Below are 27983 nucleotides of genomic sequence, written 5' to 3'. Positions count from 1 at the left end.
CGGTTCCAATTTGAAAGCATCCCTTTGTCATCTAAGCGCCACTGTCGCCCCCTTTAGACTTGTTTGAACCTGGAATGTTGAGTGAAACATTGTACATAAATACAGGGATTTAAGTGAGTTGCACTGGGGAAGATCTGGAACTCACTCCTTCCATCTTTCCTCTATGGATATCGCGTGGAGAAACTGCGACTGACAGCACCCTATAGACTCGTTCGCTTTCGCATTGTGCTATCCACTCTCTTTGTCCAGTCTCTTTGAATTGGATTTAAGCATACAATCGCATATAAACTTCCATTGCATCAGTCTCGAAGCACAAAAGCAATCATGTGGATTATATCATTTTGGATGTTTCCGCTCATATCAGCCTGCATGTGGCTTTGTAAGGCATCCCTGTACTGAACTGGACATCTCATTCTGGGCTGCAGCTAACACGGTCTTAGCAATGTTGATTTCCATGCTGGTCATCTGGGTCAATGAGGGGAAACCGCACTATGCCAGTATGGATGACGGACAGACTATTGCGTATGTTTTCACCTCGCTGTTGACCAATCCACGCGTTAACAAGACTGTTATAGGTACATTTCAGATGTCGGAGCACAACACTTGAAGCCTTTATTCGTCGCAGGCAGCGCGGTTACTGTCGTCTTTCTCGATTTAGCATTCCTTTCCGAGCGGTGGCTTCGACACTCCGGCCAGTTAGCCTCGAACAAGGGTAGATTGGACAAGACATGCGCTATTCTTTCAATCTTTTTCGCCATTGCCGGTGCAGCCGGTCTAATTCTTCTCTCGGTCTTTGATACACTGCGCCACCCGAAAAAGCATGATGGGTTCATCGCCCTGTTCATGTGAGTGCTTACAAACCCAACTCTGCGCGAATAACAGCTGACCAATCAATTTTTTCTGCAGTGCTGGATACGTGATTAGTGCTATTTTGGTTTGCATCGAGTACCTCCGTATTGGAATCTTCTACCGTCGCGAGCACCGTGTTTTGCTAGTCAGTTTCTTTATCAAGCTTGTCTTCGTCATTGTCGAGCTCGCACTCGCTATCGGCTTCGGTGTCTGCATCGGTAGCAACAAGGCATCTAAGCAAAATCCCGGCGCAGTTCTTGAGTGGTGCATTGCTTTCGTCTTCACCGGCTACGTTCTCTCCTTCGTCGTCGATCTATTGCCTTCCGTTCGCACCCGCAACCACGTGCCCCAGGGTGAGAAGTACCTCATGAGCCAAGCAGGATTCCGTGGAACCCGAGAAGAGGCTGTCTCCATTGAAGAGCCGCTGACCCATGACTCGATGGGCCCGAGCACTGGCTATTACCGTGGCCAGCGGGTTTAATTCTTCCTGTATTTATTTATATGATGTGCACGATGTCATCCGATACTCTGCTTTTGTTAATACTTTTTTGATACCTGTGGATATTCTACTTACATATGGTGTTTTCGGATGGGCATACACTATTAGAGCCAATTGGCCTTGGATTCAGTCCTCTTTATACAATTCAACTCTCAATATTTATTTTATTTCCAGAATAATAACATCCAATCCTCCACCATTTATTATCTCAATGCCATGCATATAACGCTAGATCCCAAGTATGCCAAGCTCATTATCGTATCTACATATCCCATACAATCCCATATATCCAAATCCTAAACCAAAAACTTCCCCCTAATCCTCTCCTGCATATCAAACCCAATCCCAACCCGCTCCAAATACCCCCTAACACCCCCATACCTCGTCTCCAGGTATTTAGTCGTATCAGCCACAAACCCAGGCGGACAACGCGTATAATCCTCCCCAAGCCCAATAGCCCTAATCTCCTCCATTCTCTCCTCAAGCTCCGACACAAGCTCCAGTTCAGACCGACTGTAATCATCCACAATCGCCTCAACAGGAACACCCCCAACAAGAAGTAAAATAAGCAATATGACCAGCCCCGTCCGGTCTTTGCCCTGCGTGCAATGCACTAATGTCGGATATGACTCCTCGCACGCCAAGATCTCGAATACGGAGCGCATCTCGCTCATGCTCGAATCCAATGTATCTTGCGCTAGACCTGTTAGTCCGCGCGGTTGCATTACAGTCCCGCATACTAGTCGCACGGCGTCGCTGCGGTAGCCTGTTGATACGAGGGCGATTATTTTGCTGTTTTTTATTAGGTTTTGAACAAAATTTATGTATATGTTGAGCGGGGAAGGGGGTTATTACAGATATGTCAACCAATCCAATTTTGATAATAAGGCGCGTTCGAAGCCTTTGCCTGTTAGGCTTATTAGGGCTCTTTTCGAGCCGGGGATTTGGAGGAGATGTTCGTCTGGGTTTGTTGGGATTGGTTCTGATTTTTCTTTTGATTTGGCGTTTTGGGCTCGACGTTTTCGTGTGCCCATTTGGTGTTCTGTTCTGTTTGGTGTTAGTTTGGGGTTTTGGTTGATTTCTGGTTTTTGATGTTTCCACATACTGGGAACGTAGATCGATGACGGTGTGAATTTGTAGTTCTTCTTCTAAACGACGTTTATCTCGTTCTGAAGCATCGTCGAGCTAGAACAAATTAGTTTTTCGTGTCTGACAACGCATCATCATTTAGCGGGGTTAATTACCCTCGCACTTCGAAAGAATACACCTTCTTTCAAGATTCTATATGAATTGTTAGTTATATTCTTGAATCAGTGTCAAGACGCGTCTTACTCTTTGCGACAAAATTGATTAACCGACCGGCCGACATCGCGGAAATTGATGATGTTGTCGAATGGTCGATCGGGTGAGTCTAGATCCACGCTGTTATGGCGCGACATGATTAGGAATCATAAGAACAATTATAACAAGAATATGTCTAGAAGTGAGAAGGAGGAACGTGTTTAAACGTGTGGAGAAGTACAAATGGCGGTGGACACGGAAGTTGGGCAGACATATTTTTGTGGCCGATAGTCGCCTGGACAATGAACTTGCATTCTGTTTTTTATTGGGTATTTATGGAAGAATTATATATAGTTTTTTATCTATTGTCACTGTAGGGGGTAAATAATTCTAGAATAAATACTTGACGGGGGTATGCTTTAGTGCCTGTTCTCAAAGCTCTGATGTAACTCATAGAAACAGGGATATAAATGATGAAACAGGTACCGGATCAAAACAAAGAGATCTAGACCCAAGTCAAAATGTGTCATAAGACCTGTACACTAAACATATTGACCCCGGTTGTTCTTCCACTGTGGCTGCAAGTAGGACCAATCGTGATTGAAGTTGAAACCAGTACGATAAGCCCCATATGCAATCAGATCCACCTGACTCAGTTTCGCTCCTTGCTCCGTTAGTGCCCACAAACTAATCGCCAACGTATTCTTCCCGCGGTTATTGATCACCCCCGGCGGGAAGGGAAACCTAGTCTGCGGTCCGATGTGTGGCAGGTAATGACCGAATTGATACCCATTCATGAAGATCTGCACTACTGCGGGGGAATCCGATGAAAGCTGCAGGCCAATCGGAACATCTAGGTCCGAGTCCAGATCCAGCTTGAACGTTGTTGTGTAGAATCGGCCTTCGGCGCCAGATACACCGTCCAAAGGACTTTCCGATGTTGCACTCTTCGCTTTGTATCCGGGGAGATGCCACCCAAGACGCTCTCCATAGAGACCACCTTCGTTCATGGGTCCCCGGACAGGGTCGATATTGGCTTCGCCGCCGGCATTGCCTTGAATGCGCCAGGACGTGAACTCCCCGCCAAGAAGCGTAGCGCCCAGTATCCCGCGCGGGTTTTGGGCCCCGTGCGGTTTCACGTTTTCTTGGTCGTGGCCCGTGTAATCCATGACGACGGTTAGAACATTGTCTTGCTTACGGAGGGTCGTGCGGTTGAATGGTAGCTCGGCTGAGGTCGTTGCTAAGGCGGGATCGCCAATATCTCCGCCAACGTAGACTCCGTTTAGCCAGGCCGCCCAGCCAGCCGCTATGCCGTTCTGGACTGTGAGATTTGCGCCCGTCGCGGTCGTGCCGTCAAACCGTCCACGGTAGATTTTCGTTCCGGCGTGGTAGCCGTAGTCACCAGAGAACAACACGGGAAGTGTCAGTGGCGCTACGGAGTTGACTGATTTCGTTTTGTTGCAGATGGTCCAGCGAGAATCATCATAGTCTGGATTTATCTCTGGAAGTGTATCTTGTGCTTTCCATGATTTCAGGGTTGGCAGTGATATCTTGGCATGTTCGGCTCCTGGGACTGATCCGATTAAGCTGCCGTAGGGTGTCTTCTTGGTGGAGATCTCCTTGCCATTCCATTTGATTTTGGTGACCTTTGAGTTACCCGTGTAGACCCTAGAATTACATATTAGCTAACGGCTGATTCGAGAGTTGACTTCATACTTACTCAAGAGATGTTGCGTTTGCGTTATCACCGACAAGACTGACAGTGTGCCCGCTGACAGTTGCGGTGCGAACGAGATATGGACCAAGGGCAATGATCTGGTCACTGGGGGTCACAAGTGGATTGGACGTAGTCGGCACTGCAAAGAAGTTCCACGCAGTCTCCTTAGCAAGAAGATAGACTAGTACGCCGTGCGAGAATTTCAATACTGTCGTGCCATCCTCTTGAGTGTAGGTGTATTTGGTGCCATGATCTGATGCGGCGGAGCTCACTTTTGAATTACCATATGCCTGGAAAGTCACATGGGTCGGTGCATCTTTGAAGACAAACTCTCCTTTCTGTCCGATATTCAGGTAGAAAACAATGACATCTACATCGAGGGTAGCGTAGGTCAAAACCTCTGCAGATGAATATAGCAAGCTCGAGCCGTCGCCGATTTGGTAGTCAGTGACTATAATTTTGCTCTGGCGACCTGCCAGTTCAATATTAGGGATTGTGAGGGCCCCTATTGTGTAGACTCCAAGTCAGCGTAATTCTTCCACTGAATATTCCAGTACATACCAGCCGAGGTATTGACATTAAGCGAAGTAGTGGTCACAGCACGAGACGAGCTAGTAGAGTGCGCGAGAACATAGAAACCGTCATGTGTTTCTGTGTTCCGCAAAGCCCAAGTATAGATACTAGCATCGCTAGTGTATCCCGTTCCATTCCCTTCCATCTGCGTGTGTAAAAGACCAGACGAGACACGAGTAAACAGGCCAATCAACTTGGTCTGTTTGAGTTTGTCCCGAATTTCACGGGTCTCTCGCATGGGCGCAGAGTAGTCATATGAAGTGTATACAACCGGAGCAGGACTCTGTCCCCAAGAAGTTGCGCCCATCACCATATAGATATTCTGCAGCGTGACTCTCTGTCCGATGTTGTTCTTATAATAAACATCAGGGAATTCAGGCGAAAGCTCCGTTGAACATTGATCGTAGAAAGTCCCTCCCCAGGCGGAGAACCACCCACCCTCAAACTCCGGCAGATACTCGGGCTGAGAACTGGAGTAGTTTTGGAACCACTGGTAATAAGTGCGGACGAGATTGAACCCCGTATTCGGGTTAGTGCAGGACAAACCACCAGGATAGGAGTCCAGACCATAGATATTGACCGCACCACCTACATCCTGGTAGTCCGTTGACCAGCTCATAGAGCGCATTCCCTTCTCATTATGCGTGCTCGGGACAACGATACCAGCCTCAGCAAAGGCGGCTTTGACTTGTTCCATGTACTTGACAACAGTGTTATCGGGACTGTGCGTTGTCTCCTGCAACTCATTCTCGTGTTGATTGAGAATGACCGGACCACCATTTGTGATTTGGTTTGAGGCGATGATCTTTCCGATCTTCTGGATCCACGGATTCCATCGGTCATAGTAGGAGCTTGCGCTGGTGCGTGTGCTGCCCATTTGACCATTGGATGCCCACAGTGCGAAACCGCCAGCAGAGGTCTCGGCATTGCAGTAAGGTCCCGCGCGCGCGATCACATACAGACCTGCTTGCTTGGCATAATCAAAGACGCGCTGGACGTCATGGGCGCCGTTCTCGAAGTCGAAGCTATCTTCGGAAGCGGAGTGGAAACTCCAGAAGAAGTAGACTAATTCAATTAGTATAAATGAAGCCTGAGAGCTATTTTCAAGTCACTCACTGGAAATCGCATTAAATCCGTTTGCGCGTAGCTTCTGAAACACATCGAGCCATAGCTCCGGGACAGGGAGTCGCTGGTAATGAAATTCACCGGAAAATATATATACTCTCTCTCCTTTAACGGAGAGGCTGTGATTATCCCATGTCACATCGGTAGTTTTGCCATTATCTATTGCAGAAACGAAATTGGATATGAGTCCAAGTAGGACGGGGAGAAGTGCGAGAAGACGCATTATTGGGTGCTGTGTAGATACACTTCATCCTGGAATATAAACTGTTATAATATATGTATGCTTCGGTCCTCGCTATAGAGATACCCCGTAGTCTACTCGGATTGGTGGATGTTTTGGAGATGCATTAAATGTCGGATTAGGCAATTTTCCATGAAGCGGGGGACATTTTCGTTTTTACATTCAAATCTGAATCTATTCTGGACTGGATTGGATAGAAATATGTAGAAGCAAAGTGAAGATGCACAAAGCTCTAAGTACTGTTCTATTATATATATTATCGGTGACCCTAGAAGTCTCAACCTCTTTAGTACTACATCTACGGGGGGTCGGACTGTAGTCTGTGAATGATCAATCGCCCTTTTATCCCTATTAAATGGAAATTGCGTCGAAAGATCTAGTTGTTCCTCTCCATTTTATGTTCCACTCCATGATGACAGTGGGACCAGATGAAAAATATATTGCCATCCGTGTTCTTTGCACAACAGTCTGCTCATGATTCAATAGAAATTCAATCATTCCAACCATCGTCTTTGATGCTCCGAATCTTTTCGTATACAGTAGCATTGTACAATAAGAGTCCAACACATTTCCCTTCGCTCCATGAGGAGTCCACTCATCGGATATATACATCTACCCCATGGCCCAGGATAAGCTTTGCTGCTTTGCGAATGTATGAAAAGCAAATATCACAATAGGGGCTCTTAGGCGAGTTAGATTTGGCGCCCGAGGAGCAGAAGCTTCAACGGTAGCATCATAGTCCGGTGCTGATTTCTTACCCCGTCTTGGGTAGATATTCTACTTCAAGCACGTGCAGTGACCGTGATCTTTATCATAATTCCAATATTCCCCCGTCAATGTATCATGCGAAGCATTGTCGTAATCTCTCAGTGAAGTATGGTGTTGGAAACACCGTATAGCACTTTTGTTATGACAGAATAGCCACCTTCAGCAGCACAATCTAGTGTCTTCAATAGATTGTCTCTGGGAGTTGGGATTTCCACCCTCATTTCAGCGAGAGCCTCCACATCTCATAGTAGCAATCCAAGCTTGAATCATTCCAATAGCATCCTGGTGCGTAAAGGTCCGGTGATCGTAATTGTTGGGCGCTTTGATGATCGCGCTCGATGAATCCGATATCTGCATTGATTGAAAGTGAGAACCGGGTTGAAGTACATATGCCAAGCGTACTAGGTATGCCGTGTGGAAATTGGCACCAAAAGGGGCTTTGGGGGCTAAATCAGGCCGCGAAAATCATTTCCACATACACGGGGACATTATTAAACTCAGCCTCATTTAATTTAGGGAGGAGTGATCCAGTTACCCTGTGCTCCAACCCATATTGCTTTTACTTCTCTGCACACTTGTCTTTATTCCAAGCCTGTGGATATCTACCGTACACAGCGGAGCACAACTCCATCCCAAGTATGGGTAGTGAGGACATATGGCCTCGTGCCAAATCTCTGTTCACTGGCCAACGCTATCATGGAGTTCCCAGCACTCAAACCGAGAAATCAAGTCTCAAGTTTTCGCACCGGATAGAAGGACAGGAAAACATCGAGGAAAATACCGAGACACAGGTCATTGAACACGAGTCATCCAACCCCCCAAAACCACACTGGATTAATGGCGTCCTTCTCTGTGCCAAGGCAACTGCCGTTATGCTTCTGCTGAATCTCATCTTCATTGCTGTCGCTGCTGGACTATCGAACCAAAACCCAAAGAACAGCGGATTCTCCAGCATCCAAGTAATGTACCAGGGCAGCTGTGCCTTGTCCAAACGATGGAACATCGCCCTGCATTTAATAATCAACGTACTCAGTACTGGAATCCTGGGTGCTAGCAACTACTGCATGCAGTCACTAGTTGCCCCGAGTCGGGAAGAGGTTGACAAATATCACGCGCAAGGCCGGTGGCTTGACATCGGGTCCTCCAGCGTGAGGAATCTCTTTGTCATTGGACGACCTCGGCTCAGTCTGTGGTTGGTGCTTCTTGTCACAGGTACCCCCTTTCATTTGTTGTAAGTTATCAGAAGATGTCTACGAGACTGAAGACAGGGAATTGACACAAGTTGACAGGTACAACTCGATAGTTTTTGAATCCGTGGCCGTAAACGAGTTGCGCGGACTTGTTGCGCCTGGGGATCTGAATTCTTCCAATGTCGCAAGCTTGAAGACTCCTACCCTTGAACGGTGTTTTACCATAGCCCCGAGATTCGAGGGTGGAGATACTCCAGAAGAATGGTCTACTTATAATGCTACCGAGTTAGCTTATCAGTCGAATGATGGGTTTCCCGAGGGTAAGTTGAATTGGCATGACTTTTCCTCTGACATTGCCGCGGGCAACTACGAGCGCCTAGATGCTCAGGAATGCAACAAGCTGGACAGTTTCAGAGAGAACGGAGGGGCAAAGGTGGTCGTCATGCTCACGAACGAGTTGTCTGTGAGCCAAGGTGGAACTGATGCGATCTTCTGGACGAGGCTTTTGGGTTTACCCGATCACGAAATGACAGGGTTCAATTTCGCTAGCAAGAGTTTGGTGGTCAATCTCCTTGAGTCTGGTCGGGACCATTACTACACAAACGAAAACTTCACGTATCAAGCCTGTATGGACACTTTGGATCAAAATATCTGCTCAGATGCTCTCCTTCTGCTTGACTGGGCTACCCAGCAAGAGGAGCAGCCGACGCTTGAGAGCGCGAATCAATATGTCCAGTCGTATAATTCATCTGTCGTTACGGCCATTGGCTATGATGAGATTTGCCGTGGGGGTGACACAGCCGCGCCTGAATCACACACTTATCACGTCAATGGATGTCTTGTTCTCAGAATTGAAAATCGATGCCAGCTGCTCTATAGTCCGCCGATTTGCATTATCATTGCTCTTGCGACCTTTGTTAAAGTCGTGGCAATGTTTCTGTCAGCAAGAATAGGTCGCCATCGATCGCCGCCTTTGCTCACCGTGGGCGATGCAGTGGCGTCCTTCATGGAGAAGCCGGATTCTACGACGGAGGGGATGTGTTGGTTAACCAATGCTGATGTCCGCAAAGGGGTGTGGAAAGTCTCTCAAAAGACAGAGGATCCAGCCGAGGAGCCTTTGGGGGGAGTCAGTCAGCAAAAGCCGATGGTATACAAGCGATTATCGCGACGCAAGCGCTGGATGCAAGCACCAAGCCTCAAGCGCTGGATAACGACCCTTACATTGTAAGCGCCCAAACATCTATATGCACTTTGTCTATTTTAACAAATAATCTAGATGTTTCGCACTGATTGCTGTCGGAGTATTTTTGTTCGAACAAGCCATCGACTCAACAGGAAGTCGTTTGGTGACGCTCTCTTTACTCAGTGAGCTATGGACAGAAGGATTTTCTGGCGCTGGGGCATCAACCACACTCGTTGACTTAGGAAAGGGATTGCCTGCTTTGAGCAATGTGGTGATAGCTAATATACCACAACTGCTCATCACAATCAGCTATTTCTTCTACAACAGCGTGCTGACTAGCATGCTTGCGACTGCCGAATACAGCTCTTACGGGATAAGTTCCAAGCCCCTTCGAGTGACGTGGCCCATCAGCGGCAGCACGCAGCAGTCAACGTACTGGCTATCCATGCCGTATCGATACGGAGTCCCTCTGATTGTGATCTACATGGTTCTCCACTGGTTGATTTCCCAGAGTATCTTTTATGTTCGTGTCAACGCGTATGACTGGGTGGGCCGACAGATCCAACACTATTCAATCAGCTCCATGGGCCATAACCGCCTGGCTATATTCATTTCTATTCTTGTGGGTGCTTTTATGGTCTGTTTATTGATTGGGGTATCATTCAGAAGGTTCAAGTCCGAAATGCCGCTGGCAGGGGCTTGTAGTGCTGCAATTAGTGCTGCATGCCATCCGCCTAAAGACGAGGATTTGAGTCACAACACTAGAGGGCCGGTGATGTGGGGTGAAACTGTGGCGTCCTCATCGTGGGGGGATTTTGGCGCAATTGAGGATGACAAAGGTCATTGTAGTTTTACATCTTTGGAGCCAGTAAGGCCTTCATTGAGCAAGATGTATGCTTAGAATGAAATGCAAGGTAGAAATAGTTAATATTGATTTGCTGTATCCCGCTAAAAATCGTGAATCCGCCTCAGTCATCTCACATCTCCATAGGTAGTATATTTGGCTGTTTTTAGGCGCTGCTTTTAAAAAGTCGCTAGTTATGGATACGCGTGGTGGCTCCATCACTATCCACCGTTCAAACAATCTCTCCAATCTTTGTGGTCGATGCCCACCCCCAAACGGATGGAAATAAACATGTTGAAAGAGTGCCGTGAATGAGCCCGAGGGAACTAGTCTCCCATCACTCATCCTAGCGCCGTCCTCATCCCGGAAGAAACCAGGTCGTAGTGCAAATGGTAGCACGAGAGGTAAACCTCCCTCCTCCGTATCATAACGTCGTCGACGTACAGGTTCACTGTGGAGTCTAGTGGGAACAGGGTCGTGGTCGTTCACCAAAGCCAAACATGAGCTCGCCCTGGCTCACAATCGAGGAAGAGGATGGGCTAGGGATGAAGGTTACAAAAGACCATGATATCGGTTACGGCAATGGCAGGTTCCTCAGGATTGCAGCTCGGAAAGGCCTTGTGCATATCATCAATGCCCTCATTGATCAAGGCTTTAATCTCAACACCACGGGGAATTATTCAGGTCCTTACTCTGGCCAATCAACCCCGATTGAAGTGGCAGCGGCCGCAGGACAGTGCGAAGTCGTGGCTATTCTCTTGAAAAGGGGCGCTGAAGTCGGACAGGCATTATCATTTGCCGTACGCAACGACGACACGCAGATGATTCAGCTAATTCTTAATGCGCATCCTGAGACTCCCCTTGAATGGCCTCTGCTTCTCGATTCACGGGGAAACTATTTGCGCACTGTCACCCCGATGGTCGTGGCAGTCGCTTGGAAGCGAGCCCGCTCTCTTGAAATGCTACTCGCTCATGCCAAGCAACACTGTCATGCTATAATTGGGTACAGTTTGGTGTTCGCAGCGCGAAAGGGAGACATGAGCCATATGCAGTCAATTCTCGGTGACTTCCAGTTGGAAGAATCGGGTGACGGGACTTCCTTGGCTCGTCAGCAGTATGCTACCTTTGTCATGGTGTCAAAAATTGCAGCCAGGAGAAAGAGTACACGGATGATGCAGCTTCTCCTATGCCATGTCTCTTCAGAGACCATCCAAGAACAACTCCTTGAATTCTTTGTTCGGGTTGGTATTTCAAATGCCAACTGGTATACGGTTGTTGAAAATGCCAAGCACATCTTCAATCCATCATTTTATGACAACCTCGCAGAAAAAGCACTTGTTTCATTCGCTTCAATGAAGGTGCCTTTACCCAAGGGCAATAATTCTAAAGATCTCGCCGCGTACGAGGAAGGGTTTGAACGTCTGTTTGGACGTTCGTCAGTTTTCATCCTAGCATTACCAGATGCTCTTCGTGAGGCCACTAAGAAAAATAACCTGGTTCTCATAAGGCGTATGCTAGACTTGCACCGTTTGACATGTGCTATGCCAACAAGGAATATTGCAACCTGGATCAATGAAACAGATGCAGATGGGAAGACTTTACTGTACTACGCATGTACTAACGGACACCCGGATATCTTTTTCTCCTTTTTGGATCTCGGAGCAGACACGCGCGGCCTATACGACCAATTCCCAGTGGAACTTGTGGACGAAAAGGGAAGGCGAATACTGGCAGACAAAAGTGGCAAGGCAAATCTGTTGCAGATTGCTTTGGATGCATACCAAGCATCGGAAGACACATTCGAATGGTATCCTTGGGGAAATACCCTATGGGAAAGGCCTATTGAAGTATCATATGGACCTATTATCTGCCATCTCCTTGATGTGGGGCTGGAGATTGATTTGGCATACCCATGTTTGGTTAAATTCTTCTATGTTGCTTGTCGTCAGGGTGCACTCGTGCATGTGAAAAGGCTCTTGGAGAAAGGAGTCAGTCCAACTGCTCGGTCGAGTAGTATCCGTCGACAACACATGACGCTCGAATCAGCTCTTCATGTTGCTGCCATCGGAGGCCAGATGGCTGTTGCGGAGTATCTCGTGAGCCAAGGGGCTAATGTACGTGCCAAAGCAAACCTTGGCAATTATTGTGGAACGTACAATCAGACTGCCATCGAAGCTGCTCTAGAACGACATTCTCTATCTGGGTCAGAAGCGGATATTCATGAAGTCTGTGCATACCTTGTTGGCTCGGGTGCGTCTGAGAGTGATGCTGAACTTTTGTTGGTGAAAGCCTGTCAAGCAAGTAACTTGGCTTCTGTCAAACGTTTGCTGCAGCGTGGAACCAAAATGACAGATGCGTCTGCCATCAAGACAGAAGAACTTTATCGCATCTTTATCGAAGCCGATTTCAACTTCCATGACCATCCGGCTACTATTGGTGGTCTGACGGAGAATGCAATGAAAGAGGAAAATTTGGAATTTTTCCAGGAACTGGTCAATGTTTATGGTCTCCTGCTTGACTCTCAAAATCTTGTCCGAGCCATAATGGCAACTTCAAAGCGCAAACAGAGCCGGGCCTTGTTCCTACGAATTCTGATAGAGGAATTCTCTCTTGATATCAATCGCGTCTATCCGTTCCCTTGGTGCGATCTCAAGATGACCACAATCCTTAATGAAGTAGCTTGTGACTTCGAAGACGTCGATGATGTGAGCTTTATACTCCAACTAGGTGCAAATTCCGATAGTCCGGGTCTCCGCTATACTCCCCTCACGACAATCCTTGTGCGGGATGCAATATCAACAAGCGGCCGTTGTCCTACGGTCACACATGCCATCATCAAAGCACTTTTGCACCACGGGGCAGATCCGAACGGGCTCCCACTAGTCGACCTGGAGCCTATGGGTCAAGCAGAATCTCGAACGTTCAGGACCCCGTTGCTACTTGCCATCATCAACAATATTCCTGAAACTGCTCACATTGTGAGGACATTCATAAATCATGGCGCTGATGTCAATATGGGGCGGATTTCACCTTTGCGTCTTTCCCAGTTCTTTGGCCAGGGAGATGTTGAGAATTTGCTTCGTGAGCATGGCGCTAGGGATAACAGTGACCCTGATTGCCTAATACCAGACTTCGTTAGGGTCCTCAAATGGAAAGACACTTACCTGGATAGCGCTGTGGATGGTGTCAGAGCCAACAGACTAGAGGAGATCGTGGAGAGATATACACTAGGTTCTATTGTGGGCAGTGAAGACAGTGAGTAGAGAAGGGAGGAAGAGGAGAGGAAGAGAGAGAGAAAGAGAAAGAGAGAGAGAGAGAGAGGGAGGGACAGAGAGAGACACTAAGTCTCGTCTTATTACAGAGATGGTGAGGTCACTGGGGGGGGGGGGGGGGCCTTTCAACAGATGGCCTTCAACAGATGGCCTTCTTCAGGATGATTAATTGGTCAATTTATTGACTTAAGAACTCTGCTAAGTTGAATATGAGCATTGCGGATCTCTTCATTATTAATCCCAAGTGCTTTCCCTGGCCCTGTCAGAGCCTTTTTTTAAGCGCTTCAAGACATGTGCATGTTGATTAGGGCTTCCATAGGCAACTCCAAAGGGTTCTTCCGTGGAACATGACCTCTAGGTCAACCATTACAAGGGCTAAAGCTGCCGCTAAAGTGTCAGATATATTTAGGTAGCTTCCTGTACATTTTCACACCGGCAGAGAGGTTGGGGCCTTACTGCCAGTGTAGTTCGACTATTCCAATTACATTGCACATTTATCACCTATGGAGTCTGTTATACATTTATATATCCCACTCAGAATTGTACAATACAAGATGATATACCGCTAGAAGCCAATTAGGCTTAGCGTACTGGATATGAAGTATCCCGTATCTACCCTCAACTGCCGGCGCTATGAGGAATATCCCACCGGGGTTTCCCCGGCGGGCCCCCGGTGGGATCCTACTCACGATAGTTAAATAGATCCATAAGACCATCCTCCATTCCATACTCCATAGAAAAACCCCGATCATGTTAGTCACACATACCTTCAAAGTCGTAGACGGCCTTTCACTGGAGATCGATGTCGTCTCCCCTCCAACAAAAGACGAAAACACCCCCGTGATCCTCCACTTCCACGGCGGCTTCCTAGTAAGCGCAAACACCATACCAAATTGAAACCCAATCTCACATCCCACAGTTCCTAGGCGAGAAAACATCCTTCACACCACACTGGCTAATAAACGCCTGCCAAAAACGAGGCTGGATATACGCAACAGCCTCCTACCGCTTACTCCCGGAAACACCAGGGTTAGAAATTCTGCAAGATGCAATTGATGCCGTAAGCTGGGTATATGAGAATCTCAGCAAGCGGGTTGTCATCGCCGGGTCTAGTGCTGGGGGGTATCTAGCCCTCGCTGCTGGCGCACACCCTGCTACACCGAGACCGCTCGCTGTGCTATCCATTTACGGGATGATGGATTGTGCTGGTGAGCGGTATATTCATCCTGGACAGCCTCTTGGCGCTACTATTGAGAATGAAGCAGAGGTGTTGAAGGAGGTTGATGATGCGATGCGGGCTGATGCTATTGATGCATACGCGTTTCCGATGGATCCACCTGCTGATAGCCGGTTTAGGTGGATTATGGCTTTGCATCAGGCGGCGCAGTTTCCCGATGTTCTTACTAGGAAGCCTGGGTTGGGGGCGAGGATTGTGGGTGAGGGGCTTGGGGCTATTGTGGAGGAGGATCGGGTGCTTTTCCCTGTTAGGTTTGGGTTGAAGGAGGGGTTCCCGGCTACGGTTCTTTTGCATGGAGATGCGGATGATGTGGTTAGGTTTGAGCAGAGTGTTGCTGTGGTTGAAGGGTTGAAGGCGGTTGGGGTGGATGTTTCGCTTGAGCGTGCGGAGGGACAGGGACATGGGTTTGAGGTACAGGATGTTATTGATTTGGATGGAGATGAGACGGCGGATAAGGCTGTGATTGAACCGCTTAGACGGGTTATTGCGCATCTTGAAAGACATTTTCAATGATGTTAATAGAGACATTGTGGATTAGATTGATTATATACGAAGCATTGAAAATTATAGCAGTAAACAACCCCATCCTAGTATCCTCCCAGACTACCGAGTTCAAGTTCCAAAGCGCCAATAAATCACCCATAAGATCCGAAAATAACAAAATCGTACATCGGGTCAACGTTCAAATGGACATACACATACACATCAAAATTCGGTTGAGAATCACAGGATCTCGGCGAACCTCGATTCTCTTCTTCCATTCACATTCTCACCAATAGTAGGTGGCACAGCCAGACCTTGATCAGTAGCACCATCCCGCGGACTCTGGGTATCAGTGCCGTTGACATCCTGGGACGATTGAACCCCCGAGTCACGACGGGAGTCAACATCGTTCGAACCAGCTTCATCATGGTTACTGGAGACAGTCTTTAGGAAGGCCCTGCTTAGTCGGCCCCTCTTCTTGCCGTTACCATTTTGCTTGGTAGACTCCGTGGCTGAGTCGGCACTGTTCATCTTGGTCACATCGAAGTCGTTGCTGTAGTAGCTCGAGGACCTGTTATGGGTCGGAATAGTCTCGCCAAGAGGATGTGAGCCAAGTGCTGCCCCGCGAGTCTCGTCGCGGCCGGTTAGAGTAGCGCCACCTTGAAAGGCGGGTTCATGATCTGTGTTGAACTCCGGAGCTGGCTGGCGGGGATAAACGGCGACTGGACCGCTGGTGCGGCGGACCAGACGGTCACGGAACCAATTCTTAAGCTTGGCGTCGGCACGCGGGCTTGTGACTGGTGGTGTGAAGTAGTGCACAACTGTTGGACCAGAGGCAGCTGCATCTCGCTGCTCAAGCTCGAGGGGCTCGGTCTGGCTTCGCGTCGGTCGCCGTGGGATAGCCGCGGGCACATCGTTCTCGTCGGGCTTGGAAGATTCAGCCTCTGCGACCGAAGAGGCAGGTGCAACAACGATGGCAGGAGCGGCAATCTCTGTCTCGACAGAAGCGTTCTCGGGGACGTTTTCCCGTGGCTCTGTCTCAACAACAGAAACCGGCTCAGTGGTGGTGTCCCTTGGCTCTGTCCGAATAGAAGGTTCATCAGGGATGGTTTTCGTTGAGGCATTGTTGTCCGCGGCGAGACTCGGAGGCTGCTCTGATACAGGCTGCTCTGATACAGGCTGTTGTAATACAGCTCCCTGGCTAACGGGCGAGACAGCTTGAGCCTCTTCGGTCTCGGATTCTTCAACTCGAGCTCGTTTACCCTTCTTCCTCCACAGGAAGAATTTGGGAATCTTGCTCTCGCGCTTGTTTGCACCTATATTGGTCAGAGTTTGTTCGAAGGGAGGACGACAGGGTAACCAACTTCTTTGTTGCTTCTCTATTTCTCTTGTTTCAGCTTCGCGTTCACGCTCCACAGCAGCATGTCTCTCCTCTTCTTCAGCGTCCAGACGGGCTTCGATCTCCCTGGCCCTCCGTTGTTCGGCATTCTCAGCGATCTCATCGAGAGCAGGCTGGAGGCGAGTCCGAGCGACCGCATCGACATCGGCCATGTCCATGTACGTTTGGCCACCGATGTTCACTCTATCACCTTGGGTGCGAACAGTTTCTCCTTTGAGATCTTTTGCCTCCCGACGCACGCGTGCCTGGGCAGCTTCGTCCCACTCCTTCTGCAAGGCAGGCGGGGCGCGGCCGGTGTCCGCACAAACTCGCGCTTCCATGTCCTGGAGGGTTCGGTCCACATTGCGGCGGGCAGCCTGCATAAGTAATTCACGATCCTGTGTTTTACGATCATCTACCTGGCCTAACCTGGCCTGTAGGTTAGTCATCTGGCTTCGGATTTGCCGTGACTGCTCTGCGTCAGTCTGTAAGACCTCCGTATCGCTCGAAGTTCTCTTGCGGCGGGATGTCAAGAGCGATCGTTGCGGCTGAGGTGCGGTGCCATAATATAACTGGTATTCTGCATTTTCATCGTGCATAAGGGCCAACTTCTCGGCGGCTCGCCTTTGTGCTGCCTCTTGTAGAGCAATCGCACGCCGGAGGGCATCTCCGTCTGCGGTAGATACGGTCTTGCGGTAGCCCATTTGACTCTGTCCCTTTTGGGCTGCTTGGACGGCAGCAGATTGGCCGGATTGTTGCTTGGTACCGGTGACTTTGTACATGTCCTTTGCCATTACGATAGCAGCAGCACGCTGCGAGTTCTTGTAATTTTGCTCCTTGATTTCGCTTTCGACAGGTGGCGATGAAGTATACATCTTCGGGTTAGCATTAGACATGTGTCGGAGTCGGCTTGCCTCCATGGCAGGGTCTAAGTGGTCGAGGGGGTCCTCCTCTTCCACACGGGAATATCGCAATGCGCCTGTTGAAGGGTCATATGGAATTTCGGAGGTAGCACCCCCGTCACTAGGTACCGAGTCGGCTCTCTTACGCGAGACCGTGAAGGCGCCCGATGCAGCCTTGAGCGCTTTTTCGTTCGGGTCACCCCCGACGGCTGTATGCTGGTCGATTGAGCTGCCACGTCTGTTGGCAGCAGATGCAGATTCCCGGCTCACCGAAGCTCTCTGTTCACGAACAGCGAGCGCTGCAGCTCCCACCCCCTCCGAACTGTGCTGAGTGGTGGGCTTGGGTTCCTGGGGTGGAGTGTAGTCCTTCACGCATAGTGCCGCCTTTTCGGCGGTAGGCTGCCTAGCCGGGGGCTGCCATACTTTGACAGGTTTGCGATTCGCGTGAGCGAGAGCCGAGGCAGCGGAGGCGTGGCTGAGATTTTGGGTACCACCAACCGCGCGGTCTACCGCAAGGCGCATTGTCAGTATGGGTATATTCGCCTATCGTATCAAGGGATGAAACTCACTGATGTACTGGGTTTTAGTTACGGTCGGGGTAGAGTAAGATGCCCTGCGCTCAGGATGCGTCGCATACAGGGCAGCTGTCGCGGCTATATCTCACGTGAGGTTAGCGATCTGAGCGATTCGAGCGATCTGCGTGTTGCAGATCATTGCGCATCTTACCATCATCTGCCAGCCGAGACTGGCGAGGCACTTGTGCAGTTGCCATAGTTCAGCAATATGGAACTGAAGACATGAAAAAAGAAAAAAAAAAAAAGAATAGCAGGGACAAAACTATAAGAGTGGAATGGAAGTCCGGAAAGCTTCTTTCATCCCCGTGACGTCGATCGGAAAGCCATTGCATCATCGTTTTTTGGGGAAGATCGATATGCTCCCCAGAGCTATTGATCTCCATAGGCGCTAGTGCACGATCTATGTGGAGTTGAAGATACCGGATTCGATCGAGTGGAGGCTAATTTTCGGGTGGTGACGTGAGGACTTCGATTTTATGAACCCTGATCTACATCTAATATATTCATGTCGATCCTCCACGTTCTCATATAATAGTGACGATAGCACTTTAGGCTCAGTACGACCAAGCCCTAATAATAAAGAACTCATTGCCAAGCATTCCACTATACAGTATTGTTTGGAATGCTCTAGATGACTTCAGATTTCATCTATGTAGTATTTTTGATTTATTCCAGGTGTCGATCCGATCCTAGGGGTTTGACATGTAGTCCAACATATCATGACTCTATCTAACGCGTTCACCAATCCATCCCAATGTTGCTTCTAATCACAGCCATCTTACCCTTACTGGGAGACAAGAACTTCCCATCCGCCTGCACCTTACATAACACCAGCCCCGCGCTATTCAGCCAGTCGCGAGGGATAAAAAAGTGTCTTGTCACCGTAGTTTCCGACCTGTGCGCAGATGGTAACCGTAGTTGCGCCGTGCATACCCATAGGGCCTTGTCGAGGAAGACGAGTCGGCCATCCGCAAGAATCCCGACCGGCTGCTCTATGCACTCGGCAATAGGAATCGGGATACCGACACCCCTGATCTCATCAGAAGAGGAGGACTCTGTATGATCTTCGTATAGCACAGAGGTATCAAGCAGCAGAAAGCGAACAAGCCTGCCATTCGAGGTGTCCTCGGAGATAGTAGCGAGCTGCATTTTCGGGTGGTATGATTGTGCCAAAGCTTCCAATTTCAGAGATGATTCCGGCTGACTATCGGAGCTCTCACAAACGAGTTTGTGCGAGACGGTAGACTTGAATTGGAGGGCACCCCAAGATATTGCGTTAACTCTGCCGACTGTGAATCCCAGTAGGATGCTTGGATTTGTTGGGTGATTGTCCCATCGTGCAGGCGGATCTGCTTGGTCGATTTCTATCTCAGCAGCTATGCTGCCGTCTGCGACACGAAGGACCTGAAGTCTTTCTGTGCCGCAGACCAACAGTCGTTCAGATTTGCTATCGAAAAGAATCTGTCTGATATGGCCGCGGCTGATAGACTTTGTCTCAGCAAAGACAGTTTGCGTGGAAATTTTCTCCGGGTTTGAAAACGAGTCGATGCTCTTGATCGTGACATGCCCATCAAGCAAGCAGTATGCGAGGTACTCCCCACCCTGGGCCAGGGTGAAGTGGATGATGTCCATGCCGAAAGTGCACTCCGTGATGAAGTGTTTGCGTTTGCTTTCTATATCACAGATCTCAATCGTTCCATCATCTGTGGCATGCGCGAATATACCTTTATTTCTGGCGCAGGTGGCCACTGCGGTGATCATTGGCTTCGTATCGGCATGGAATTCGGACGTGGGCGACGATAACATAGAGCCGCTTTTCTCGTCTAGATCTGACGCAGTGCAGTCTATTCTGGTTTGTTCGGAACTCGTCACACTATCGCTGTTATCAAATGAATCTATGCTGGTATCGGCTAGTCCAATCAGGCAGTCCGGCTGCCATACATTGCAACAGGACACTCGCAGATCATAGAGCCTACGACTGTCCGGGCTTAATGCAATAGCCGTCATAATATCATCTGAAGTCAGTTTATATATCTGAACCATCTGTGAGTAGTTGTAGATCCTGACGGAGCCTTTGCTGTCACTAGTAGCGAACGAGAGCCCGTTGCGGCAACACTGGATCTCCGATGGCCAGTTATCTAGCTCCCGTTTGACCTCTTCATAGGTGTCATCTATCGGACCCCACTTGAAGATATCGCCGAGGCGGTTGATCCCGAGAACTTGGCCATTGAATGGATGCCAAACCACACGGTTAACGCCGGTCCAAGAAATAGTCTTCGCTGTCTGCCCCTGATTCCCATTTTGTCTACACCTGGCAATCATCTCTGGCGGGTCAAGATTCCAGATAGCGAGAGGAAAGTTCAGATACGCAACGGCAATCTGTGTGCTATCTGGGTTGAAGTCGACCGACGATGGTGAATTAACAAACGCCCCTTCTGGTATTGAAGTTTCCTCTAGAAGAGAACGATCAAATCGGAGCCATGCTGAGCTATCCTCATAGAAATTCAGTCGGTAGACACGACGGGTGTCGGTGACAATGATGAGGAACGATTCGTCTATTCCAAATTTCAAACATTTCGGTCGTTCTTGGCGAGGGCTTTCGATTTTGGCGATGACAGTCCGGTCTTTCACTCTCCACACATATGTGTTATCCAGGCAATAGCAGGCCAGTAGCGAGCCAGATTGACTAAAGGAGATGGAACATATCGGCTCCCCAGGATTGAATGAGGAGTGCTCTTGGAAAGTAACGTTACTCCACAGCTGAATCCTGCCCTTCGGTCGACCATTCGCAACGGCAAGATACTCCGCCGACACTGCAATATGCAATGCAGAATCGGGACCATTTGACACCCGGGCAAGACAGTCATCCCAGTTCATATTGGTTATGGATATACCGGAGATGGAGATAGTCGCCGATGATATCTTCGCATACTTTTGGTAAAGCATCGAGTTCTCTGGACTGAGCGAAGGAATGTACTTGTAAATGGCATCGGGATCATCAATCAGATAAGACCCGAATTTTGCTGTCATTTTCATGAGATCGTTTGCCCAAGTTTCGAGCAGTGATAACTCCGGTGAGCGAAGAAGGGCTGGCGGCTTGATCGCGTCGATTTTCCTCCGTTGCCGGACGAAACTCATGAGATGGGAAGACACCGCTACCAAATGTGAAAGGTGCTCATTCATAGCGAGCGATTGGATCCATGGCAACGGAAAACTACCGTTGAAGAATCGCACGAGGATCTCAAGTACCCGGTCAGATTGAACAGAAGAGAGATTCAGGTGATGGGCCCAGGAGACAGACGCATATGAGAGGAACATGGGGGTCTTGCGCTGTCGGACTTTTATTTTCAGAGACAGATCGCAAAGGAAATTTGTACATTGAAAGAGGAGCTCTTCATTCACGTCGCACGCATCGAGGGAGAAGGGAAGTCTAGTGCAATCTTGGAGGTATTCTCGTGCCGTCTGGTGGACCAACACGACCTGATTGTTGGTGTTGATGACCACAAACTGACCACAGACTTCGCTGATTGTGTGTTTCAGATCTATAACGTTGTGGAACTCTGAGGGATAGAGTTCCATGAGCTCTTCGATCTTAATAGGTCTGATGGAGTACATGGCCCAAGAAAGGAGTATCCTACAAAGCATTATGTTTTCTTTTCGATCGATTTTTGCAATGGCGTTAGACATTCCATGATAGAGCTTGACCATACCATCTGGTGTAGCTCGCAGAACTTGTTTGACTTCTTCTTGGCGATGACAATCGACGACCATTTGGAGGATGAGACTAGCCCACAGAAAGTTGCCTTGCGAGCGGGACGTGATTTCTTCAATAATGTCGTGTTTGAAATCTTCAAGCTCCTCGTTAGATAGAAAATATTCCATCTCATCTGCAGCCATAAGACGGATGTCTTTCAAATTATCCGTCAAGCCAATGTCTGTGATGGTAACTCGCTTCCTTGCTCTTTGGATCGCTTGGTTGATGCTTGACAACGGCCGACTGAAGAAAATGACTCGAATACTGCTCTGTGGCATGCTACTGTTCGAGACGAGATCAATGAATGTTCTGCTCGACTCTGATTCATCCAACCCATCAATGACCAGATACAGCACTGAGCTGATGGCTGAAAGCTTGGAGGCGAAGATGGTTCTCCAAACCGTCATCGCATCCGCTCTATCGACATGTATACCAGACTTCGCAACTTCATTAAGAGCCTGAAAAAAAGACTGGTCTTTAACAGCAATTTGGTACGCCACTGACCGAAGCATATTGCTCAGGGAACGCTTTTGAACATCGCCATCCTTAAAGAACCAGTAAGCACAGCTCTTTTGGTGCAGCTGCAAAGATTCGATTACAAAGGAGCACTGAACTGACTTCCCACTCCCCGGGGGAGCATGTGCCCACAGGATATGAGGAGAACTTCCATCAACCCATTCTTCGAATTTGGGCTTTTGTAGTAGATGCTCACATGTTCCTGCCTTCCGCACAGATCGAAGGGAAATCAAGTCTTCTTCAGGTGGCCCAGTCACGCCCAGCCATTTTTGAATCATTTCAATACCTTTCCCGGTTTCATTCTCATCTGATTTCGGACCTCTGAATGCTTTAACGATGCTGCGCAGAGCATTCCGCACTGCCTTATAATTCGGGTCATCCGGACTAGAGAATTTGACCACATCATGATGATTCGCCATAAGAGGCTTTGTAGTCTCGTCCTGGTAGCCCAACAAGGACGAATGCTTTTCCAAGATCATCACATTCATCGGTCCGACGGCAGTAGCAAAGGTTTCGTAGAATGAAAATATCTGGAGTTTCGCCGCATGGTGGCGAAACGTATCATTCAGCTCATCGATGGTAGTGCTACCCCTTACGAGTTCTTTGACGTATTCTTTCGAAGAGTGCCCAAACATGGAGTTGGTAAGAATTCTGTTTAGAGTCTTCGCGAGATCAGTGCCCCGATGTGGAGTTGCTAGGAAGAGGACAGCCTTGATGCTAGAGGTGATACTGCGATACTTCTCGTCAAGATGCCCATAGATAACTACAGCCGTGTTAGCGACTATATCCGGCAGGTCCTGATACCGAAAATAATCGTCGGCAATGGTTTTTTTCGACTTGAGGACGTACAGGCTTTCTTGAAGACGAGACCTCCCATCGAGTGTGCGACGATAATGATGGGCACCTCACCCATCTTATCGTTACCCTCATCGTTGTATTTCATGTGGTACAGTAGGTCACTGGCGAAGTCGCCGATTGTCAGCGATGCTTGCTCCTTCCTCGCGGCAAAGTTTGCGTTGTAGCCAAACGTCAAGATCCGTGCTGTAGACAGGTCTGGTTCCTCGGAAAGCCACATCTTGGGCCATAAAAGCCCCAAGTCCCTATTCTTGCACCATGTCTGGAGACTAGTACCTCCAAGTCCGTGAATGAATAAGATGTCCACGGTCCGAGGCTTTGCCTCTGGAGCGTGAAGGACCGTGAGGCCTATTGGGTCGTCTCGGCGATCTTGCGTGTGGTGTCCTTGATTCTCCTTGGGCTCTAGGTGAAATACTTGGTCTCGCGCGCAAGAAATCTCACTAGATTGTAATGTTTGTCCGGATGCGACCGACGGCTCGTGGCGCTCGCGATCCTTGAATAACTCGCTTCCACCCGAACTCCATTTTCGATCAAGGCCAGAGACCTCCGGGGAAGTAAATGACTGCGAACCTTGTTTTTGGCTCTGGAACGCTGAATTGGTCTGATTATTTTGGCCATCCAAATATTTATTCCGGGCTGATCGTTTCGATTTAAATCGTCTCCACTGACCAGGCCAAATTGATGAGTGTCAGCAAGCTTCGTCTCAGATAGGTTCGTTTAAAAAGAGGCTCTATACGTAGAAGGAACTACGCGTATAATGCCCTTTGACGGCACTGCTCTGTGAAAACACGGCTAGGGCGGAGCGGGTGAAGCACCTGTGTCTCCTCTAGCAGGGATGGCGTAGAAAGAGGGGCATCATAGCATTTCAACGCACCATTTTTTTAATACCACCGGGGCCATTCGAGGTAAGTGCGCAAACTTCATGGGCGTTGGGTTGATCCCCGAAAAGGCAGATTTGCAATGTCTGGAAAACTTGGCTCCATGATAGTATGTAATAATGTCCGAACCCGTCTCTCTTGGCTCAGACGCGTTTAGTGCATTCATTCGGCGATACGGTCTCAGGATTCGGTGCATTGCATTGCTGTGGGGTCCCGTAGCCGCTGAGGTTAGTGACGAGACTGGATACCTGCAGGTGCGGGCACACTCCGATCACACACTTCAACTAATATCAAACCGTTTGTTGACTTAGTCGGGCGCCTACACAACTTCAGAGACACTACATCAATGAATAACTGTCTTCTAAACTGACGTGTCGGCTATCGATTGGATCTGACTGCTGTATGGCGCTCTAGTGTCTTCCCCCTGTCTTTCTCCCCCTCACCCAGCCCCTCAAGATAAATCCGATCAACGAGACATTGGACGAGTATTACAACCTGTCCTTGGACTGGTGAGTTACAAACTAGGCCAAAAGACCACTATATCTCAGCATAATGCCCAGATATCATATGTATAATTCATGACATGACAGTGGATGATGCCATGAAGATAATACTAGATAAAGTCGTCCCCGGCCTTCTTGGTCCTTTTTTATGAAAATCGAACTGTTAAGCCGTACTTGATCCATGACAACCTCTAGGAACGGAACATCGACACAGAGAAAGATACAGGGAGCATCTACCTTTTCGACTCGTGCGCATATTATGTCTATCATGAGATGGCGATCGGAATGTGGCGGGTTGACTATCACTCTATGAACAAGCCACAATACAGTGATGAGTATTGCAAGCTTTTTAAGCTAGATGAGCCAGTCGAGGAGTTCGATGACCGGAATCGTCTATACAACCTCAAGGAAAAAATTATGTACTCCGCACATGTGCCCGATACCTATGTGAACGGTAGTGCATTGGAGGATATGCTATACTTGATTGATAAGTATGCCTACCATGAATAATTTGATCGAACAGATACATACCTATACGTGAATATAGCTGTACCAACTTGGAATTTCTTTTTTTTTTTTTTTTTTTTTGGGTAGCCCGATCCATCAATGTCGACGGATATGACCCAGATAACGTTCTGATACATCTATAACTCCCTCTTTTTCCTTTTTTTCCTCCACACTTACCACAACTGGTACTTTTCGTCAGAGCCTCTGAATTACACCTATTTTCCCATCTTTTCCTTCTTTCGCTCCCCAGTCTGCAAGAAAAATGGCTTACGCGTTCCCAAGTCCACGGAAGCGACGCCGCCTCCAAGATTGGGAGGAGAACGAAGGCGATATCGATATAGAACAATACCTACATCGCACCGATCCATTCCGAAGCATTGGCTTCGCAAACCCTGATCCTATGGCCCTCCAGGTCACTACTATCACGACGGAGGAAGATCCTACATATCATCTACACCATGAGATCTACAACACCCTCGACCGGCGTGGTCTCCCAGCACAATCACATCTCTAAGTGGTAAATGCAACTATCCCCGGTGATGGCTTTGCTCTGCTTTGTGCTATGGTTGCGGGTGATAATTCGGCATTAGTGCCCCTAGGATCCCTTAAAAGACGACCTTATCACCCTTCTCAATTACTACTCCCTTTCACGGTTTCAGATAAAAGTGATTGATGTCGACCACTTCTATATCCCTACATTATTCCCTATTCATTCAACGGCTGAGCTTGCTATTGCATTTCAATATCGTAAAGATGAGATCATCCGGGTCCTTGACGAGACTTTTGGGACAAAATGGCAATTGCTTTCTCCGTTCAATATTGGCAACGATGCCCGTTCCGCGCGGCCAGCCCTTTTTGTTGGTGTTCCACCTTCAACGAATGCAAACTGGCATTGGCTTCAAGGCCAGCTGACATATCAACTTGCGTCACACATCTCGCCTGTTTTCGCAGATGTCGAGTTCCTCCCTGGGAAACTCAGTCTCCAGTAGTGGGAGGGATGGCTAAGACTAGAACAAGGGTATCGTTACCTGGTATATCTGGTGTTGCCTTTTTATGTCTTATTGCCTTAGGTAGGCCTGTGTTCTATGGAGTTGGATATGTAGTTAACCCATTGGAAGCTCGCTCCGCTATCCCACTTAATTCTTAATGCCTACAAACCGTCGGCCCTAACAGTTACATCATGTAAACCAGGCACAGAAGACTAACATAGCGTTTCTATTAAACAGACCATACCGAAGTACGGAGTACTTCGAATACCAAGAGACTAGAGTGCCGAAGGATTCGCACTAGGCCGCTCCTGAGCTTGTCGTGAGAATACGCCGAGATTGAGAATCTGATATGCATGAAAATGCTTGGCCTTAACGCCTATCGGCCACGAGCTTTCAGCTGGTGGCTGATAGTCCCTCATACCCCCATGGAGTGCATACGGCCCCATTCGATGACTATATTAATGATCGGTAATCCTAAGGCCTCGATTTCAAAGCATTCGTGGAGCACATCAGCATTAATAATCATCTACAGAATATCTCTCAACACCTCCCATGGCTGATTATTTAAACGAGGCTGCAATCATGAGGCTAGTTTCTCCCTCCATCTCATTCATCAAGGTCATTAACCCAACCACAACGCTACCAGATACGACTCCCACTACAATTTCTTTGTCATCCATCCTCTCGCCATGACTATTTCCGACAATACTGTAGTTCTCGTTACCGGCACTAGTCGAGGTAACTCCTCCCTTGAACTGTATTGATATTGCGCTGACGGAGGATAGGAATCGGGAGAACGTTGGTGGAAACCTTCCTGCTCCGACATAAGCACACAATAATTGCCAGTGTCCGTGACACAGCCGCAGACTACGTCAAGGAGCTAGAGTCCTTGCCCAAGGCTGATGGCTCACGTCTACAGGTGGTAAAAATTGAAAGCAGCAACTCAGCCGACCCAGCGGCGGCTATCAAAACTCTCACAGACGTCGACCACATCGATATAGTGGTTGCTAATGCCGGCGGAGCTGGCGGGAATGGCATGATCCCCTTAGAGCTAGTGAGCTCCGAGATCGCGAAAGATATATTTACCGTGAATACGCTCGGGCCACTGGCCCTATATCAGGCCGTCAAGCCTTTGCTGGAGAAGTCCCAGGCCCCCAAGTGGGTATCAATCAGTAGTGCTGCTGGTTCGATTGGCCGACTTGAGGTTCACCAGGCTCATATTGTTCCGGCGTACGGAATCGCCAAGGCGGGCTTGAATTGGCTCACCACGTAAGATGATTCTAGTGTTAGCCTACTCTGGCTGCGGAAGAATCAGCTAACTCCTACGGACATGTAGTGCCATCCACAGCGCTAACAAGGACTTCATTGCCTTTGCTGTGCATCCCGGGTAAGCCACCAGAGACACAAGCCGGATGGGGGATTTCGGACTGCAGCTGACCATCTGACAGGCTTGTGCAAACGGAGGATGGCAACAGAGGTGCCCGCGCGATGGGCCTTCCCGAGGCCCCCAACACCCTACGGCAGAGTATCGATGCCATTATAAGCCTAGTACGTGATGCTCTTCCCTATACTGAAGGATGAAGGCTGTAGACTGACTCCTACAGATTGATAAGGCATCTCGGGAGGCGACCTCGGGCAAGTTCTTCGACGTGATTGAGGGCACAGAGATCCCGTGGTAGCGGCCACGATAGCCTTGCTCCTATCTGAAACGCTCAGTCCACGGGTGACGCCATCGATTTGTAAGCTGCAAATGCAATTTGCCCATCTATGGCGAGGGGCTGAACTCACTGGAATGAAAAATCACCGCTGAATGAATAGATCAACAGGGAGCGATATCAGTGATGGACCGGGTCCAGTTGGTGAA

At 48.7% G+C, this 27983-nt stretch overlaps 8 protein-coding genes across 8 annotated transcripts; 6 read left to right on the top strand and 2 right to left on the bottom strand.

Moving 5' to 3' along the window:
• Window positions 1-324: 324 nt before the first annotated feature.
• Window positions 325-1330, top strand: PGRI_042700 (Frag1/DRAM/Sfk1 family protein; the record flags this gene model as incomplete). Its single annotated transcript, XM_040791983.1, has 4 exons — window positions 325-379; window positions 441-522; window positions 576-845; window positions 907-1330. 4 exons carry the CDS (start codon window positions 325-327, stop codon window positions 1328-1330), a joined length of 831 nt encoding a protein of 276 aa, XP_040643893.1.
• Window positions 1331-1644: 314 nt separating this feature from the next.
• PGRI_042690 (Glycoside hydrolase, family 35) lies at window positions 1645-6267 on the bottom strand (the record flags this gene model as incomplete). The annotated part of the gene is made up of 10 exons (XM_040791982.1): window positions 1645-2140; window positions 2204-2395; window positions 2454-2533; window positions 2593-2629; window positions 2681-2770; window positions 3116-3134; window positions 3186-4297; window positions 4350-4851; window positions 4908-5984; window positions 6036-6267. The coding sequence occupies 10 exons, from the start codon at window positions 6265-6267 to the stop codon at window positions 1645-1647; spliced, it is 3837 nt and encodes a 1278-aa protein (XP_040643892.1).
• A 1424-nt stretch (window positions 6268-7691) lies between these two features.
• Window positions 7692-10327, top strand: PGRI_042680 (uncharacterized protein; the record flags this gene model as incomplete). The annotated part of the gene is made up of 3 exons (XM_040791981.1): window positions 7692-8284; window positions 8343-9467; window positions 9520-10327. 3 exons carry the CDS (start codon window positions 7692-7694, stop codon window positions 10325-10327), a joined length of 2526 nt encoding a protein of 841 aa, XP_040643891.1.
• A 443-nt stretch (window positions 10328-10770) lies between these two features.
• Window positions 10771-13533, top strand: PGRI_042670 (ankyrin repeat domain-containing protein; the record flags this gene model as incomplete). Its single annotated transcript, XM_040791980.1, has 1 exon — window positions 10771-13533. One exon carries the CDS (start codon window positions 10771-10773, stop codon window positions 13531-13533), a length of 2763 nt encoding a protein of 920 aa, XP_040643890.1.
• Window positions 13534-14292: 759 nt separating this feature from the next.
• Window positions 14293-15292, top strand: PGRI_042660 (alpha/beta hydrolase; the record flags this gene model as incomplete). The annotated part of the gene is made up of 2 exons (XM_040791979.1): window positions 14293-14412; window positions 14462-15292. 2 exons carry the CDS (start codon window positions 14293-14295, stop codon window positions 15290-15292), a joined length of 951 nt encoding a protein of 316 aa, XP_040643889.1.
• Window positions 15293-15502: 210 nt separating this feature from the next.
• On the bottom strand, window positions 15503-23462 carry PGRI_042650 (uncharacterized protein; the record flags this gene model as incomplete). Its single annotated transcript, XM_040791978.1, has 5 exons — window positions 15503-18048; window positions 18112-18195; window positions 18269-18298; window positions 18900-23150; window positions 23237-23462. The coding sequence occupies 5 exons, from the start codon at window positions 23460-23462 to the stop codon at window positions 15503-15505; spliced, it is 7137 nt and encodes a 2378-aa protein (XP_040643888.1).
• Window positions 23463-25392: 1930 nt separating this feature from the next.
• On the top strand, window positions 25393-26119 carry PGRI_042640 (uncharacterized protein; the record flags this gene model as incomplete). The annotated part of the gene is made up of 2 exons (XM_040791977.1): window positions 25393-25615; window positions 25743-26119. 2 exons carry the CDS (start codon window positions 25393-25395, stop codon window positions 26117-26119), a joined length of 600 nt encoding a protein of 199 aa, XP_040643887.1.
• A 689-nt stretch (window positions 26120-26808) lies between these two features.
• PGRI_042630 (Short-chain dehydrogenase/reductase SDR) lies at window positions 26809-27798 on the top strand (the record flags this gene model as incomplete). The annotated part of the gene is made up of 5 exons (XM_040791976.1): window positions 26809-26857; window positions 26905-27388; window positions 27456-27506; window positions 27568-27667; window positions 27724-27798. 5 exons carry the CDS (start codon window positions 26809-26811, stop codon window positions 27796-27798), a joined length of 759 nt encoding a protein of 252 aa, XP_040643886.1.
• Between the last annotated feature and the right edge of the window lie 185 nt (window positions 27799-27983).

This window comes from Penicillium griseofulvum (assembly GCF_001561935.1).
Source record: "Penicillium griseofulvum strain PG3 chromosome Unknown contig_89, whole genome shotgun sequence".
NCBI lineage: Eukaryota > Fungi > Ascomycota > Eurotiomycetes > Eurotiales > Aspergillaceae > Penicillium > Penicillium griseofulvum.
Note: the sequence above shows the minus strand (reverse complement) of the source record. Positions and strands in the feature narration are given on the sequence as shown.